A 14669-nucleotide genomic window follows, 5' to 3' on the forward strand; every position below is an offset into this window, starting at 1 on the left:
CCAAAACTGCTCCATCCTTCTCAAAAGTCTCGGAGAATTTTACATATTATGTTAAAAAAAGAGGGAAAGAGAGAAAAAGGTAGATCAAAATGGAAAAAAAATATTGACAGTATTTGTTACTACTATTTACATTGCATAGTTTTGTACCATTTAATATAAAATATACTGTTATATGAGTATTCTTTTATTCAACCAATCATAAAACCTACGCCAAATTTTATTATATTCTGATTCCTCTTGTTCTTTTAGCCGCCTTGTCATCATATCCATTTTGGTGCAATCAGTAATCCTGTTTATTATTTCCTCTTCTATTGGAATTTCAGCATCTTTCCATCTTTGTGCATAGGCCAGCCTAGCTGCTGTTAAGATATGAATTAATAACTATTGAATTTCTTTTTTATATTTTTGAGAGGGTATCCCTAGTAAAAAGAATTCTGGAGTCTTTCCCACTTCATCTTGTATTATTTCTTTTAGCCATTTCTCAATTTGGTTCCAATAATGTTTAGCTTTAGGGCAGGTCCACCACTGGTGATAATAAGTGCCAATCTCTTTTATATTTCCAACAGTTCAGTTGTGAATTTGGGTACATTTTAGAAAGTCTGTTTGGCAGGTAGGTGCCATTTGTGGAACATCTTCATCTGATTTTCTTTAAATAAAACAGATTTTGTTATTTGCCAGTTATGTGTCCAGAGATTTTCCCATTTGTCCATGTCTATTGAATGCCCCAAATTCCTGCACCAGCTGATCATACTGTCTTTTAGCATAATACTTTCTGGTTTAGATCTTAATATATATTTATAAACTGGAAACACCTTGAAAAATCATCAAAATATATTTTAATATGGTGTTGGTCCACTTTTTGCGGCAAATACGGCCTCAATTCTCCAATATATTGATTCATACAAATTGTGAATTGTTTCCAAAGGAATTTTAGCCCATTCTTCAGTTAAAGCACCCTCCAGTTCTTTTAGAGACGATGATGGTGGAAATTGACTTTTTACTTGAATCTCTAAAATCAACCATAAATGCTCAATAATGTTGAGGTCTGGCGATTGTAGTGGCCAGATGAGATGCTGAACTTCATTAGAATATTCCTCGTGCCATTCTTTAACAATTCTTGCTCTATGGATTGGTACATTATCCTCTTGAAAGATGGCATCCCCCTCTGGAAACAGTTCTTGAACCATAGGATGAATTTGGTTGGCCAAAATTCCTAAATAGTGATGGCTGTTAATTCTTCCATGAAGGGAAATCATTGGCCCGGCGGATTTCCAAGAAATAGCACCCCAGATCATCACTGAACCCCCGCCATGTTTGACAGTTGGGAGAAGGCAGTCTGGATGAAATGATTCTTTTGGCTGTCTCCAACCGTAAACATGGCCGGAGGTCGGAAAAAGGGTAAATGATGATTCATCAGAAAAAAAATCACATTTTGCCATTGCTCGGGGGACCATTTCTGGTGGTTTCTACACCACTCTGCTTTTAAACATTTGTCTTTGAGAGCAAGAGGTTTTCTAATTGCAGTTCTTCTGTGGAATACAGATTTTGAAGCTCCCTTCGAACAGTTTTTGTGGAAACTGGGCTCTGTACGTGTCTATTGAGCTCTGCAGTGATTTTAGGAGCTGTGGTCTTGCGATCCGCTCTAACAATTCGCTTTAGAGTCCGACGGTCTCTCTCAGACAACTTCAACTTTCAACCAGACCTGTGCTTGGCTGGGGACGTTTTACCTTCTCTTTCAAAAGCAGTCATTACTTTTGAGACATTACCTCTTGAAACACCAAACATTTGGGCACTTGCTGTTACACTAGCGCCTGCCATTCGAGCACCAACAATTTGGCCTCTTTGAAAGTCTGAGAGGTCTGCCATTTCTAGAAGGTTATAACCAATTTCCTTAAATTTCTGTAGAAAAAAAAAGGTAGTTTTAAAAAAATATATCAAATAACAGACTTTTTTTAACCAGATAAGCCCCACATTGAATAGGCATTTTGAAATGCTGGAATTATCTACTTAAAAATCAACATTATTGTGTGTTTGTTTTTATATTATAAAAATCATTTTTAAAAAATTAAAATAAATTTTAAAAATCAACATTACTTTTACATTGTGGGGAAATAAATGGTTAATATTGAAATCAAATCTAAGAGCACCACTGCTGACGAAAGAAAGAACAACATACTCCCAAAATCTTGGAACTATTTGATTGTTTGGGATTTAAATAATACAAAAAACATTATCATTAAAATGACCCCTGAAGATTACAATACAATACTGAATTTACTAGCGCCTGCCATTCGAGCACGAACAATTTGACCTCTTTGAAAGTCTGAGAGGTCTGCCATTTCTAGAAGGTTATAACCAATTTCCTTAAATTTCTGTAAAAAAAAAAAAAGGTAGTTTAAAAAAATATATCGAATAACAGAATTTTTTTTAAAAACATTAAAATATGTCAAGTTTTCATTGATTTGAACATGTTCAAACATTATGATGCCAAAAAGTCAAGTGTTTCCATTTTTGTGTCCACCCCCTGTATCTGGGAATGCAGTCTCTTACCGAGGCTTGCAGCTGGGAGGGCACAAGCTGTGAATGGCTTGGAGTGGGGTCTGCTGTCAGTAAGCAATGTCACATGACATTGTACTTTACAATTGCATCACTTAGTGATGGAAACTCCAGTCCCAATACCATCGTATCCATGCGGTCTACTTATACTCACTTTCTAGCTCATGTGAGAAATTACTCAAAGTCAAACTTGAACCTGCCAGAAACAAGCCACCTTCCTGACTTCATAGCAAGCAGTGAAATCAAATAGCTGCAAAGTGCCAGATAAGCAAAATGACCATTTACATTACAGTAAATATGAGCCGGGGTGGCGCAGCAGGTAGAGTGCTGTACTGCAGGCCACTGAAGCTGACTTGTAGATCTGAAGGTCAGCGGTTCAAATCTCATCACCGGCTCAAGGTTGACTCAGCCTTCCATCCTTCCGAGGTGGGTAAAATGAGGACCCAGATTGTGGGGGCAATAGCCTAGCTCTGTTAAAAAAGTGCTATTGCTAACATGTTGTAAGCCGCCCTGAGTCTAAGGAGAAGGGCGGCATAAAAATTGGATGGATGGATGGATGGATGGATGGATGGATGGATGGATGGATGGATGGATGGATGGATGGATGGATGGATGGATGGATGAATAAGTAAGTAAGTAAGTAAGTAAGTAAGTAAGTAAGTAAGTAAGTAAGTAAGTAAATAAATAAATAAATATTGCAGTGTTGCCAGCTCACTTGTGTAACGCAAAGATTATGATCATTTATTGCTGATACATTGTGAGTGACAAATATAGTCCTCTCTCAGGCAGGTTTCTATATAGTATTGTGCCTCTTGCATGTCCTAAAGTGTGTGGTAATACACTTTGCAGATTTCTTGCTTTTATTGCGGACTTTTATTACGGCTTAAGGCAATCTTAGACTATTTCATTTATGTAATGCAAGTTCCTTTAAGCAGTGGAAACTTTCCTTAGAGCCCACTGAACCAAGGGCTTGGAAATGTATATTGAATTGTGGTCGTCTCTATTTTTAAGCCATAGCTGTATGTTGAAAAACATAGTAAATGGAGAAGGGTGGAGCTTCACAGCATTACCAGTCACAGAGAATAGAGCTCTCCATTCCTGTGCTGACTTCTCCCTGTTTGTGGGCTCTGAAAGTAGCTAAACCTGCCTTGTAGAAGCAGCGAAGCTAAGGTGGGGCGCCCTGTGAAGTTGCAGGAGAGATTGCAACTCTCCTGCTGAACCCGGGGGCTTTTTTCCCTCTATGTCCCGATGTGGCGCAGCAGGTAGAGTGCTGTACTGCAGGCCACTGAAGCTGACTGTAGGTCTGTAGGTCAGCGGTTCAAATCTCATCACTGGCTCAAGGTTGACTCAGCCTTCCATCCTTCCGAGGTGGGTAAAATGAGGACCCAGATTGTGGGGGAAATATGCTGGCTCTGTTAAAAAGTGCTAATGCTAACATGTTGTAAGCCGCCCTGAGTCTAAGGAGAAGGGCGGCATAAAAATGAAATGAATGAATGAATGAATAAATGTGGAGAAGAGGCAGTCTATGATGGCTGCCAAGAAGCTGGGGAAGCAGATGACCATCTAAGCATAGTGCAGGTGCAGACTTTGGTGAACAGTGTGTGAACTGGGTGAGAACAATTCTTTTTATGCAAATTGTAAGCCGAAAAGAATAGAATAGAATAGAATAGAATAGAATTCTTTATTGGCCAAGTGTGATTGGACACACAAGGAATTTGTCTTGGTGCATATGCTCTCAGTGTACATAAAAGAAAAAGATACATTGGTCAAGAATCATGTGGTACAACACTTAATGATTGTCATAGGGGTCAAATAAGAAATGAAGAAACAATCAATATTAATAAAAATCTTATTGGCCAAGTGTGATTGGACCCACAAGAAATTTGTCTTTGGTGCAGATGCTCTCAGTATACATAAAAGAAAAAAATACATCTGTCAAGAATCATGAGGTACAACACTTAATAATTGTCAGATTTAGTAAAAAGTCTGACAGTGTTGAGGGAATTATTTGTTTAGTAGAGTGATGGCGCTCTTTTGAATGTAACCGATCGGCGTGACAAATATGGAATAGAATAGAGTAGAATAGAATAGAATTCCTTATTGGTCAAGTGTGATTGGACCCACGTGCTCTCAGTGTACATAAAAGAAAAAAATACATTTGTCAAGAATCATGAGGTACAACACTTAATAATTGTCATAGGCGTCAAATAAGCAGTCAGGAAACAATCAATATTAATAAATATCTTAGGATACAAGCAACACGTTACAGTCATACAGTCCTAAGTGGGAGGAAAAGGATGATAGGAATGATGAGAAAAAACTAGTAGAAATAGAAGTGCAGACTTAATAAAAAGTTTGACAGTGTTGAGGGAATTATTTGTTTAGTAGAGTGATGGCGTTCGGGAGAAAACTGTTCTTGTGTCTAGTTGTCTTGGTGTGCAGGGCTCTTTGGGACGTTTTGAGGGTAGGAGTTGAAGAGAGTTCACAATTATTTTTAAAGGAGCAGTGATATAGCACTCTGGAAAATTAAAGGAAATAATTAAAAGGAAAAAGGCAGAAAAATAGCTAAAATACAGAAAATTGGACTTTTAAACTGGATAAGCCCCACATTAAATAGACATTTTGAAATGCTGGAATTATCTACTTAAAAATCAACATTATTGTGTGTTTGTTTTTATATTATAAAAATCATTTTTAAAAAATTAAAATAAATTTTAAAAATCAACATTATTTTTACATTGTGGGGGGGAAAATGGTTAATATTGAAATCCAATCTAAGAGCACCACTGCTGACGAAAGGAAGAACAACATACTCCCCAAATCTTGGAACTATTTGATTGTTTGGGATTTAAATAATAGAAAAAACATTATCATTAAGATGACCCCTGAAGATTACAGTGCAATACTGAATTTATAGAGGGACCTCTAAAGAGGTTCTGGAAAATTTATGGGACTATCCAGAGCAGTGTTTTTCAACCAGTGTGCCGTGAGACATGGTCAGGTGTGCCGCGAAGCTCAGAGAGAGAAAGAAAGAAAGGAAGAGAGAGAAAGAAAGCAAGAGATAAAGAGAACAAGAGAGAGAGAGAAAGAAAGCAAGAGAGAGAGAAAGAGAACAAGAAAAAGAAAGCAAGAGAGAGAGAAAGAAAACAAGAGAGAGAGAGAGAAACAGGGAGGGAAGGAGAGAGAGAGAAAGACATAGAGGGAGGGAGGGAGGGAGGGAGAGAGAGAGCAAAAAAGAGAGGAAGGAAGGAAGAGAAAGAGGGATGGAGAGAGAGAGAGAGAAAGAGGGAGAGAAAGAGGGAGGGAGAGAGAAATAATGCGAAAGGGAGAGAGAGAGAATTTTTTTGTCCAAACTTTTTTTAGCGCCCACCCCCCCCACCCCGCCCTCTCAATGTGCCCCAGGGTTTCGTAAATGTAAAAAATGTGCCACGGCTCAAAAAAGGTTGAAAGTCACTGATCCAGAGGAAGAGGTTGATTAATTTTGCAATACAAAGAATTAAATATAGAATTATTTTTATAACTGACTATTGGTTTGAATAGATGGTCTTTGGATTATTGGATAGAAGAGGGACACAGTAAATTTTAACAAGATGCTTCATCAAGGAGAAAGGAGTAGAGCTTGGGAAGAGATGGGATCAATAATCCAAAGTATAAGGGAGACACTGACAAAGCATTTTAAGGAAATAATGAATTGAACAGAAAGAGCACGGATGGAATGCTGGCAGTTATAACACGCCCAGGAAGAGGAAGTACTAACTGAAAGAGTAGATGAAAAAATGGAACAGAGAAAACCAATGATACTACATGATAACGAGGATATAATAATGCTTGAAGATACAAGGCAAGGGGAGAGTATTCTATGGGAATTAAGAAGTAGTAGAGGAGTAAGAGTAAATACTTTGGAAATTAGATATGTTTAAAATGAATAGTCAAGATGTCGAACGAAGCAGACAGAACTAAAGATCCAAGCGAGGAATATGGGAGGCAAGCTAAGAAATGAACAATTAAAGCGGATAAAAGATGATGATTAAAAAGGGAATAAATATAGTAGTGGCATAATCAAAGTTAGAATCAGGGTGAAAACTAGAGAGAGGGAGATTAATAAAATACACATTTTTATATAAGGAGAAAGAATAGTAAGAGAGAAAATTAGAATTTGAATGATGGTTTTATTAAGTACACTTAAATAATATAGTGACTGGCATAAAAACAATATATCGAACTATTGATTAAATAAATAATAAAAGATTATAATTCAATACAAAAAGGTAAGTATCTGTTTATTGAATGTAACAAATATGATTGAAATATACTGTTCAAAAAATAAAGGGAACAGTCAAAGAACACATCCTAGATCTGAATGAATGAAATGTTCTCACTGAATACTTTGTTCTGTACAAAGTTAATGTGCACAACAGCATGTGAAATTGATTGTCAATCAGTGTTGCTTCCTAAGTGGACAGTTTGATTTCACACAAGTTTGATTTACGTGGAGTTATATTGTGTTGTTTAAGCGTTCCCTTTATTTTTTAAGCAGTGTACTTTATTTGTATTAAAATGTATGACATGCAGAATATGGTGATTGACATAAAAATAACATTGAATTATTGAATGACTAAATAATGAACGATTATAAGTGGTACAAGCAAATAATGGAAGATTTCAATTTAGCATAAATGTTTATATTATTAGACTTATATATGTTTGCTAAAAGTAATATGGGTTGAGTGTGTATGATTGCATAGTTGATGATTTTATGATACTGATTATGTTATATTAATGTTTTTAATTAACTTTTTAAAAAATTTAACATTAGATTTGTAATGTATTGTACTATTGCTATGTTGTGAGCCATCCCGAGTCTTCGGAGAGGGGCGGCATACAAATCTAATAAATTATTATTATTATTATTATTATTATTATTATTATTTATTACTATGATTAATAATATTCTATTTAAAAAGTTGTGACAATAGGGTGATTGGCATAGAAATAACATATTGCAATATTGAATGATTAAATAATGAAATATTATAATTTAATAAACATGTGTATTATTACAAGGATTATATAAGCTTGTTATATGAAAGAAATACAATTAATACTATTCTATTTGTATTAAAATGTATGTACCCATGTATCAATGCATTGTTCATGCATTGATATGTTTGTAAAAAATAAAAAAAACTTTTAAAATCTATACATATATAGTAATGACAGTTGAAGGAGGGATTGAAAAGGAGAAAAATAATTCTGTTAAACGTGTTCACATTGCAGTATCTAAATATTGGCTCCAGGGGGTGATCTGTGTCTTTAGCCCTGGAAGGAGAGAATTCTTAGTTTCAGTTCCCAAAACCTTTGTTTTCTTCTTAAATTCTTAGTTCATCTTGTCTTCTTTGGCCAAAACCAACCAGGAAAGCCCAAAAAGCCATTATCTGCCAGCTAACGTAACAGTTATAATTTAAAACATAAGCATTAGATTAGAATAGAACAGAATTCTTTATTGGCCAAGTGTGATTGGACACACAAGAAATTTATCTTTGATGCATATGCTTTCAGTGTACATAAAAGAAAATATACATTTGTCAAGAATCGTGAGGTACAACACTTAATGATTGTCATAGGGGTCAAATAAGCAGTGAAGAAAAAATCAATATTAATAAAAATCTTAAGGATACAAGCAACAAGTTACAGTCATACAATCATAAGTGGGGGGAAATGGGTGACAGCAATGATGAGAAGAAACTACTAGTAATAGTAGTGCAGATTTAGTAAATAATTTGACAGTGTGGAGGGAATTATTTGTTTAGCAGAGTGATGGCGTTTGGGGGAAAAACTGCTCATGTGTCTAGTTGTCTTGGTGTGCAGTGCTCTGTAGCGACGTTTTGAGGGTAGGAGTTGAAAAAGTTTATGTCCAGGATGTGAGAGGTCAGTAAATATTTTCACTGCCCTCTTTTTGACTCGTGCAGTATACAAGTCCTCAATGGAAGGCAGGTTGTTTTTGACTCGTGCAGTATACAGGTCCTCAATGGAAGGCCAATTATTTTTTCTGAAGTTCTGATTCTCCTCTGAAGTCTGTGTTGGTCTTGTTGGGTTGCAGAACCAAACCAGACAGTTATAGAGGTGCAGATGACAGACTCAACGATTCCTCTGCATCAGCAGCTTCTTGGGCACTTAAGTTGGTGCAGGGAACACTAGATGAAATTGACTTGTGATCTCCAACAAGCATAATGCTAACTTTTCCTCCCTGGGCTTTTGTTCTAGAAAAAGACAGAGAGAAGAGGAAATAGAGGCCCAGGAGAAAGCCAAACGGGAGCGAGAGTGGCAGAAAAATTTTGAGGTAACTACAGCTGTGCATCCTTGCGTTTCAAATTGGAATTTCAGCAGTCTAATTTTAAAACATATAGAGTGGTACCTCAGTCTTTATCGGTAAGACACACCGGGTAAAACCAGTGGGTGCTGCGAGAACCACATGACCCACTATTTTGGCTGGAAGAAATAGTGAGTCATGAGGCAACTGACATCAGCAAGTTCTTCCTTCCCGTCAACTACTGGGAGAAAGACAAAAGCCGGGACAAGATTTGTGCTTCAAAATGCATTGGATACCAAATTCAACGAGTTTTGAAGCAATTGAATGCCAAGCAATTACTTGACTACATTTTATTATTTATTTATTTATTTATTTATTGGATTTGTATGCCGCCCCTCTCCGTAGACTCGAGGCGGCTAACAACAGTGACAAAAAACAGCATGTAACAATCCAATACTAAACAACTTTAAAAAACCCTTATTATAAAACCAAACATACATACAAACATACCATGCGTAAATTGTAGAGGCCTAGGGGGAAAGAATATCTCAGTTCCACCATGCCTGACAGCAGAGGTGGGTTTTAAGAAGCTTACGAAAGGCAAGGAGGGTGGGGGCAATTCTAATCTCTGGGGGGAGTTGGTTCCGAAGGGCTGGGGCCGCCACAGAGAAGGCTCTTCCCCTGGGTCCCGCCAAACGACATTGTTTAGTTGACGAGACCCGGAGAAGGCCCACTCTGTCGGACCTAACTGGTCGCTGGGATTCGTGTAGCAGAAGGCGGTCCCTGAGATAATCTTGTAATAAGTGTCACACTTTGCCTGAGTAAAATGGGCTTAGGTGATTGAGGTTCCCAAAACTTGGGGATCATTATGCATATTCTCAGTTATGATCGTGCATTGCCAGCTCACATCGGGAAGTGGGGATATTGCTCATCTTTTGCACAGTCAGCCACAAACATCCTGATTGCAAAAGCCAGTCTGGCAAGGAGTTGCCTTATACAGAGATGCGTGGCATAAAAATGTAACGAATAAAGATAAAAGAAAAGTGGTGCGTCCAGGAATTTAATGCAAAGCAGAAGCAGGTCCCGAATTACAGGGCAATTTTCTTTCATAAGCTGACAATGTTGAGAAAACTCTGCCATAAATGCTGTGGTGGCGTCCAAAGCAGACGTACTTTGACTCTGCATGGATGCTCTTAGCAAAACCAATTGGCAATGTTTGCTGCAGGAGCAGTTGGAAGTGTCGGTTAGTTCTTAATGAAAGAATCTTAACAGAAGCTTCTGCAGATATCTAGCTATCTCCATCTTTGTGGCCTCTTTGGGGGTCGAACGACCCTTTCACAGGGCTCACCTAAGACCATTGGGAAAAAAACATATTTCTGATGGTCTTAGGAACTGAGATACCACTCTTCTATCCATCTCCAGGCTGGTCAACCCACATGCAAATAGACTACTGTAAAAAAAATAAAAACCTACTATGGGAACTTCTGAGCATGCGCAGAGGTCAAATTTCCAGTACTGCTCATGCATCGGCATCTTGTTCCCAGCCTTTTTTTTTTTTTGCAATTTCTTTAAAAAATTGGAACAATGCGTGTGCATGGAGTGCAGAAGTAAACGAACTGGCAGCGAGGTAAGTTAGACCCCACCCCTGAGTTTTGTAATAATGTTATAATTACAGTGGTACCTCTACTTAAGAACGCCTCTACTTAAGAACTTTTCTAGATAAGAACCGGGTGTTCAAGATTTTTTTGCCTCTTCTTAAGAACCATTTTCTACTTAACAACCCAAGCCAGGAAAAATTTCCCAGGAAATTTGAGAGCGGCACAAAGGCCCGGCCAGTTTCCTGCCATTCCCCCTGGGTTTCTCTCTCTGGTGCAGTGTATGGGAGGCAGCCTCACACCAGGTGTATGGGAGGCACGTGCTCCTCCTCGTCACCTCAGAGTCCCTCTTTTTGTTTTTTTAAGCCTTAAAGTTTTGGATTTTTTTTTAATTCCCGTCACCTCACCTTCTTCCTTCAGCAGCGACTGTCCTCCTCCTCTTCTTCCTCTTCCTCCTCCCACCCAAATTCTGAGCTTTTATTTCTTTCCTAAAGGGTTTGCACACATTATTTGCTTTTACATTGAATTCCTATGGGGAAAATTGCTTCTACTTACAAACTTTTCTACTTAAGAACCTGGTCATGGAACAAATTAAGTTCTTAAGTAGAGATGTCACTGTACAGTAGTACCCCTAGATACGAGCATAATTCGTTCCATAAGGGAGCTTGTATCTCGAGGCAACTCGTATCTGGAACAAGTTGTTTTTCCCCTCCGAGATAACCAAAAGCAAGGATTCTTGCGCCACCTAGTGGACGCTCGGCTCGTATCCCGAATTTGAGCTCAGAACTAGAACAGAAATGTCTCTCCCTTCGTGGCTTGTATCTTGAAATGCTCGCATGTAGAGCAGCTCGTATCTAGAGGTACTACTGTATATGGTTGGGGGTCACCACATCATGAAGAACTCTATTAAAGGGTTGCAGCTTTAGGAAGGTTGAGAACCACTGTTGTGTCCCAAACTTTTGTGGAAAGGGTTAAGAAAATTGGTTGTCAAGCCTGGTATGTAAAGAGAATGCTTATGGAGTAATGCTACTCAGCCATTATTTCAGGTTGTTGTTGTTGTTGTTGTTATTATTATTATTATTATTATTTATTGGATTTGTATGCCACCCCTCTCCGTGGACTCGGGGCGGCTAACAACTGATAAAAAACAACATGTGACAATCCAATACTAAAACAAGTAAAAACCCTTATTATAAAACCAATCATACATACAAACATACCATGCATAAATTGTAGAAGCCTAGGGGGAAAGAATATCTCAGTTTTAAGGAGCTTAACTGATGGATGGAGTGATTTTAAACACATGTGGAAAATGGGCATAGTATTGATTTTCTGAGGGACCTGTCCATTTGGAGACAAGAGGTCAAAAATAGAAATTTTGTTCTAGGGTTATAGGAATTTCTTTCAACAAGCTTGTTACTAAGGTAGATAAAAACATCTCTTCACTGCCTAATATTGTTTGTGGTTCACAAGGGGTTCAAGTAGTCCGCGACTTACAACCATTCATTTAGAGACCAAAGTTACAACAGCACTGAAAAAAATGACGTATGACTGTTTATCAAACTTGCGAACGTCACAGCCTCCCCATGGCCATGTGACCAAAATCTGAATGCTTGGCAACTGGTTTGTGTTCATGAAGATTTCAGTGCCCAAGACTCTTGTGATCCCCTTTTGCGACCTTCTGACAACTAAATCCGAGGTGGCGCAGCAGGTAGAGTGCTGTACTGCAGGCCACTGAAGCTGACTGCTAGATCTGCAGGTCAGTGGTTCAAATCTCATCACCGGCTCAAGGTTGACTTAGCCTTCCATCCTTCCGAGGTAGGTAAAATGAGGACCCGAATTGTGGGGGCAATAGGCTGGTTCTGTTAAAAAGTGCTATTGCTAACATGTTGTAAGCCGTCCTGAATCTAAGGAGAAGGGTGGCATAAAAAATTGAAGGAAGGAAGGAAGGAAGGAAGGAAGGAAGGAAGGAAGGAAGGAAGGAAGGAAGGAAGGAAGGAAGTCAGTGGGGAAGCCAGACTCACTTAACTATGTTACTAACTTAACAACTGCAGTGATTTGCTGATTGTAACTGTGGCAAAAAAGATTGTAAGATTGGGCAAATCTGATTTAACAACAGCTTTGCTTAGCAACAGAAATTTGTGGGCTTAGTTGTGGTTGCAAGTCGAGGACTATCAGTGCTTTTGAACTAGAGAAAGGATACATGACACCAAAACACAGGTTGGTTTGGGGTTACAGTCCCTCTAGATTTATGTGAGTGGATTTGATTGGAGAAGAAAACTTGTGCCTGTCTAGTAACATAGGAGAAGCAATTAGACTAAGTATAATGGGACAGGACAATATTTTGAAAGGATAAAGGGGCACCTTGAAAGTAATTTCTCTCTGTTGCTTTCACAGAGCTCTACTTATCTCCCAATATTTTATCAACTTTCCTTGGCCTTCTAAATGCTTATGGCTGAACCGACAGTTTCCCTGGGGAAGTAGAGTTGGTTTAGGTCAGTGATGGCGAACCTTTTTTCCCTCGGGGGCCAAGGCCCACTGGAGGCTGGAAGTGGCCTGTTTCCCAACTTCTGGTGGGTCAGTAGGCTCGTGTTTCATCCTCCCAGGCTGCAAAGGCTTCCCTGGAGCAAGGTACAAACGCCCTCCCCCATTCCCCTGGAGGCTCTCTGGAAGCCAAAAACGCCCTCCCAGAGCCTCTGTGCGAGCCAAAAACCAGCTGGCTGGCACACACATACACATTGGAGCTGAGGTTCACCATCACTGGTTTAGGTGCTTTTAATTTGAAAACCCACCACCACCACATTCTTCTTGCAGAGACATCTTCTGTTAAGATAGTGACAGGGAACGCTAGCTGTCTTCTCATTGTTGCTCTTGTCTTCCTGCTTATCCTCTTCGTATCCAGGAGAGTCGGGATGGACGTGTGGACAGCTGGAGGAACTTTCAGGCAAACACAAAAGGGAAGAAAGAGAAGAAAAATAGGACCTTTTTGAGACCACCCAAAGTGAAGATGGAGCAGCGTGAATAAGCCGGCTATTCTAGGCTCCTGTGGACACTTGCGTATTGCCCTGTTTAAGTCTCTTCTTGCTTTTTCCAGTAGAATCTTTGGTTTCAGTACGATTGATGGAAGATCAGAATATTCTAACCTCTGCTTGGTTCCCTGAGGTTCGTGGTTGAATTTCCAGGCCAAACCTCCTGCTGCTTTTAGAATCCTTGGCTAACTTAGAAAGACGCCACCATCACACATACTTGTAATCCCCGTAATTTAATGTTCTGTATTTCAAGGGTATTGCTGTTCAAATTGCCACCAGGCCCATGGCTTGTGAGAAGCATCCGTTCAGAATCTCCATAAGGCAGATACTGAAACAGGGCCTGGAGTCTCCTCCTGCTCACCTCATCCAGCCGACCGTATTTCATCTCTCTCCACTTGCTGGTGGTGAAGTCTGGAACCCAGAACTGAGTTGGTTAGTTAAGCTTCACGAGATGTTTCCTTCCTCCCTCCTAATTTCCAACTGTGCTCCAGAATTGCAGCTTGGTGAGCAGACAGCCTGATTACTAGAACCACCACCACCACCACCTTCTGTAAATATAGTAATGAATATCTTGCATTGTACATGCAGTTAGTGGCAACGTTCTCTATGTAAAATAAATTTTTACCCAAAATATTTTCATGACGGTGCTCAATTATTCCAAAAACTTGCAGTTGTATCTTTCTGGTTGAAATAAACAGGTTTTCTCTGTTTCTCAGCACATAGCATGTTTGCTCCCGTCAGAAGCATCACAGGTAAAAATAAGGCATGCTATATGTTCTGTCGAGCTTTCTGGTAGAATCCTCCCGAAAATTCACAGATGCAAATTTCAGACACACACACGTTTGAAAATTCAAAACAATGTTCTTTATACCGAAAATTCAAATAAACCAAGCACTCTTTTTGTATAGCAAAGAGCACTCGTCTCCAAACAAACTGATAATTTGTACAAGTCCCTTATCAGTTCTGAGATACTTAGCTTGCAGCTGTGAGGCAATTCACAGTCCTTCTTCCACAAAGTGAAACACACTTTGCCCTGGTTTAGTTTCAAAGCAGGGAAAAATCAGCACACAAAGGTCGAAGTCAGCAAGGCAGGCACAAAACACAACAATCAGATAATCCTCCACAATGGCCAAACCCACAGGCTGCTATTTATAGCAGCCTCACTAATTACCACAGGTG

General features: G+C 39.0%; 1 protein-coding gene across 1 annotated transcript in view; it reads left to right on the forward strand.

The window, feature by feature from the left end:
* DNAJC8 (DnaJ heat shock protein family (Hsp40) member C8) overlaps positions 1-14123 on the forward strand; it is a 28060-nt gene extending 13937 nt beyond the window's left edge. Inside the window, exons 8-9 of the mRNA XM_070764845.1 lie at positions 8821-8896; positions 13364-14123. Of these exons, the coding sequence (XP_070620946.1) occupies positions 8821-8896; positions 13364-13486 (199 nt within the window). The 3' untranslated portion in view covers positions 13487-14123. The remainder of the gene's footprint in view (positions 1-8820; positions 8897-13363) is intronic.
* Positions 14124-14669: the final 546 nt, after the last annotated feature.

Source organism: Erythrolamprus reginae, chromosome 11 (assembly GCF_031021105.1).
Source record: "Erythrolamprus reginae isolate rEryReg1 chromosome 11, rEryReg1.hap1, whole genome shotgun sequence".
Classification (NCBI taxonomy): Eukaryota; Metazoa; Chordata; class Lepidosauria; order Squamata; family Dipsadidae; genus Erythrolamprus; species Erythrolamprus reginae.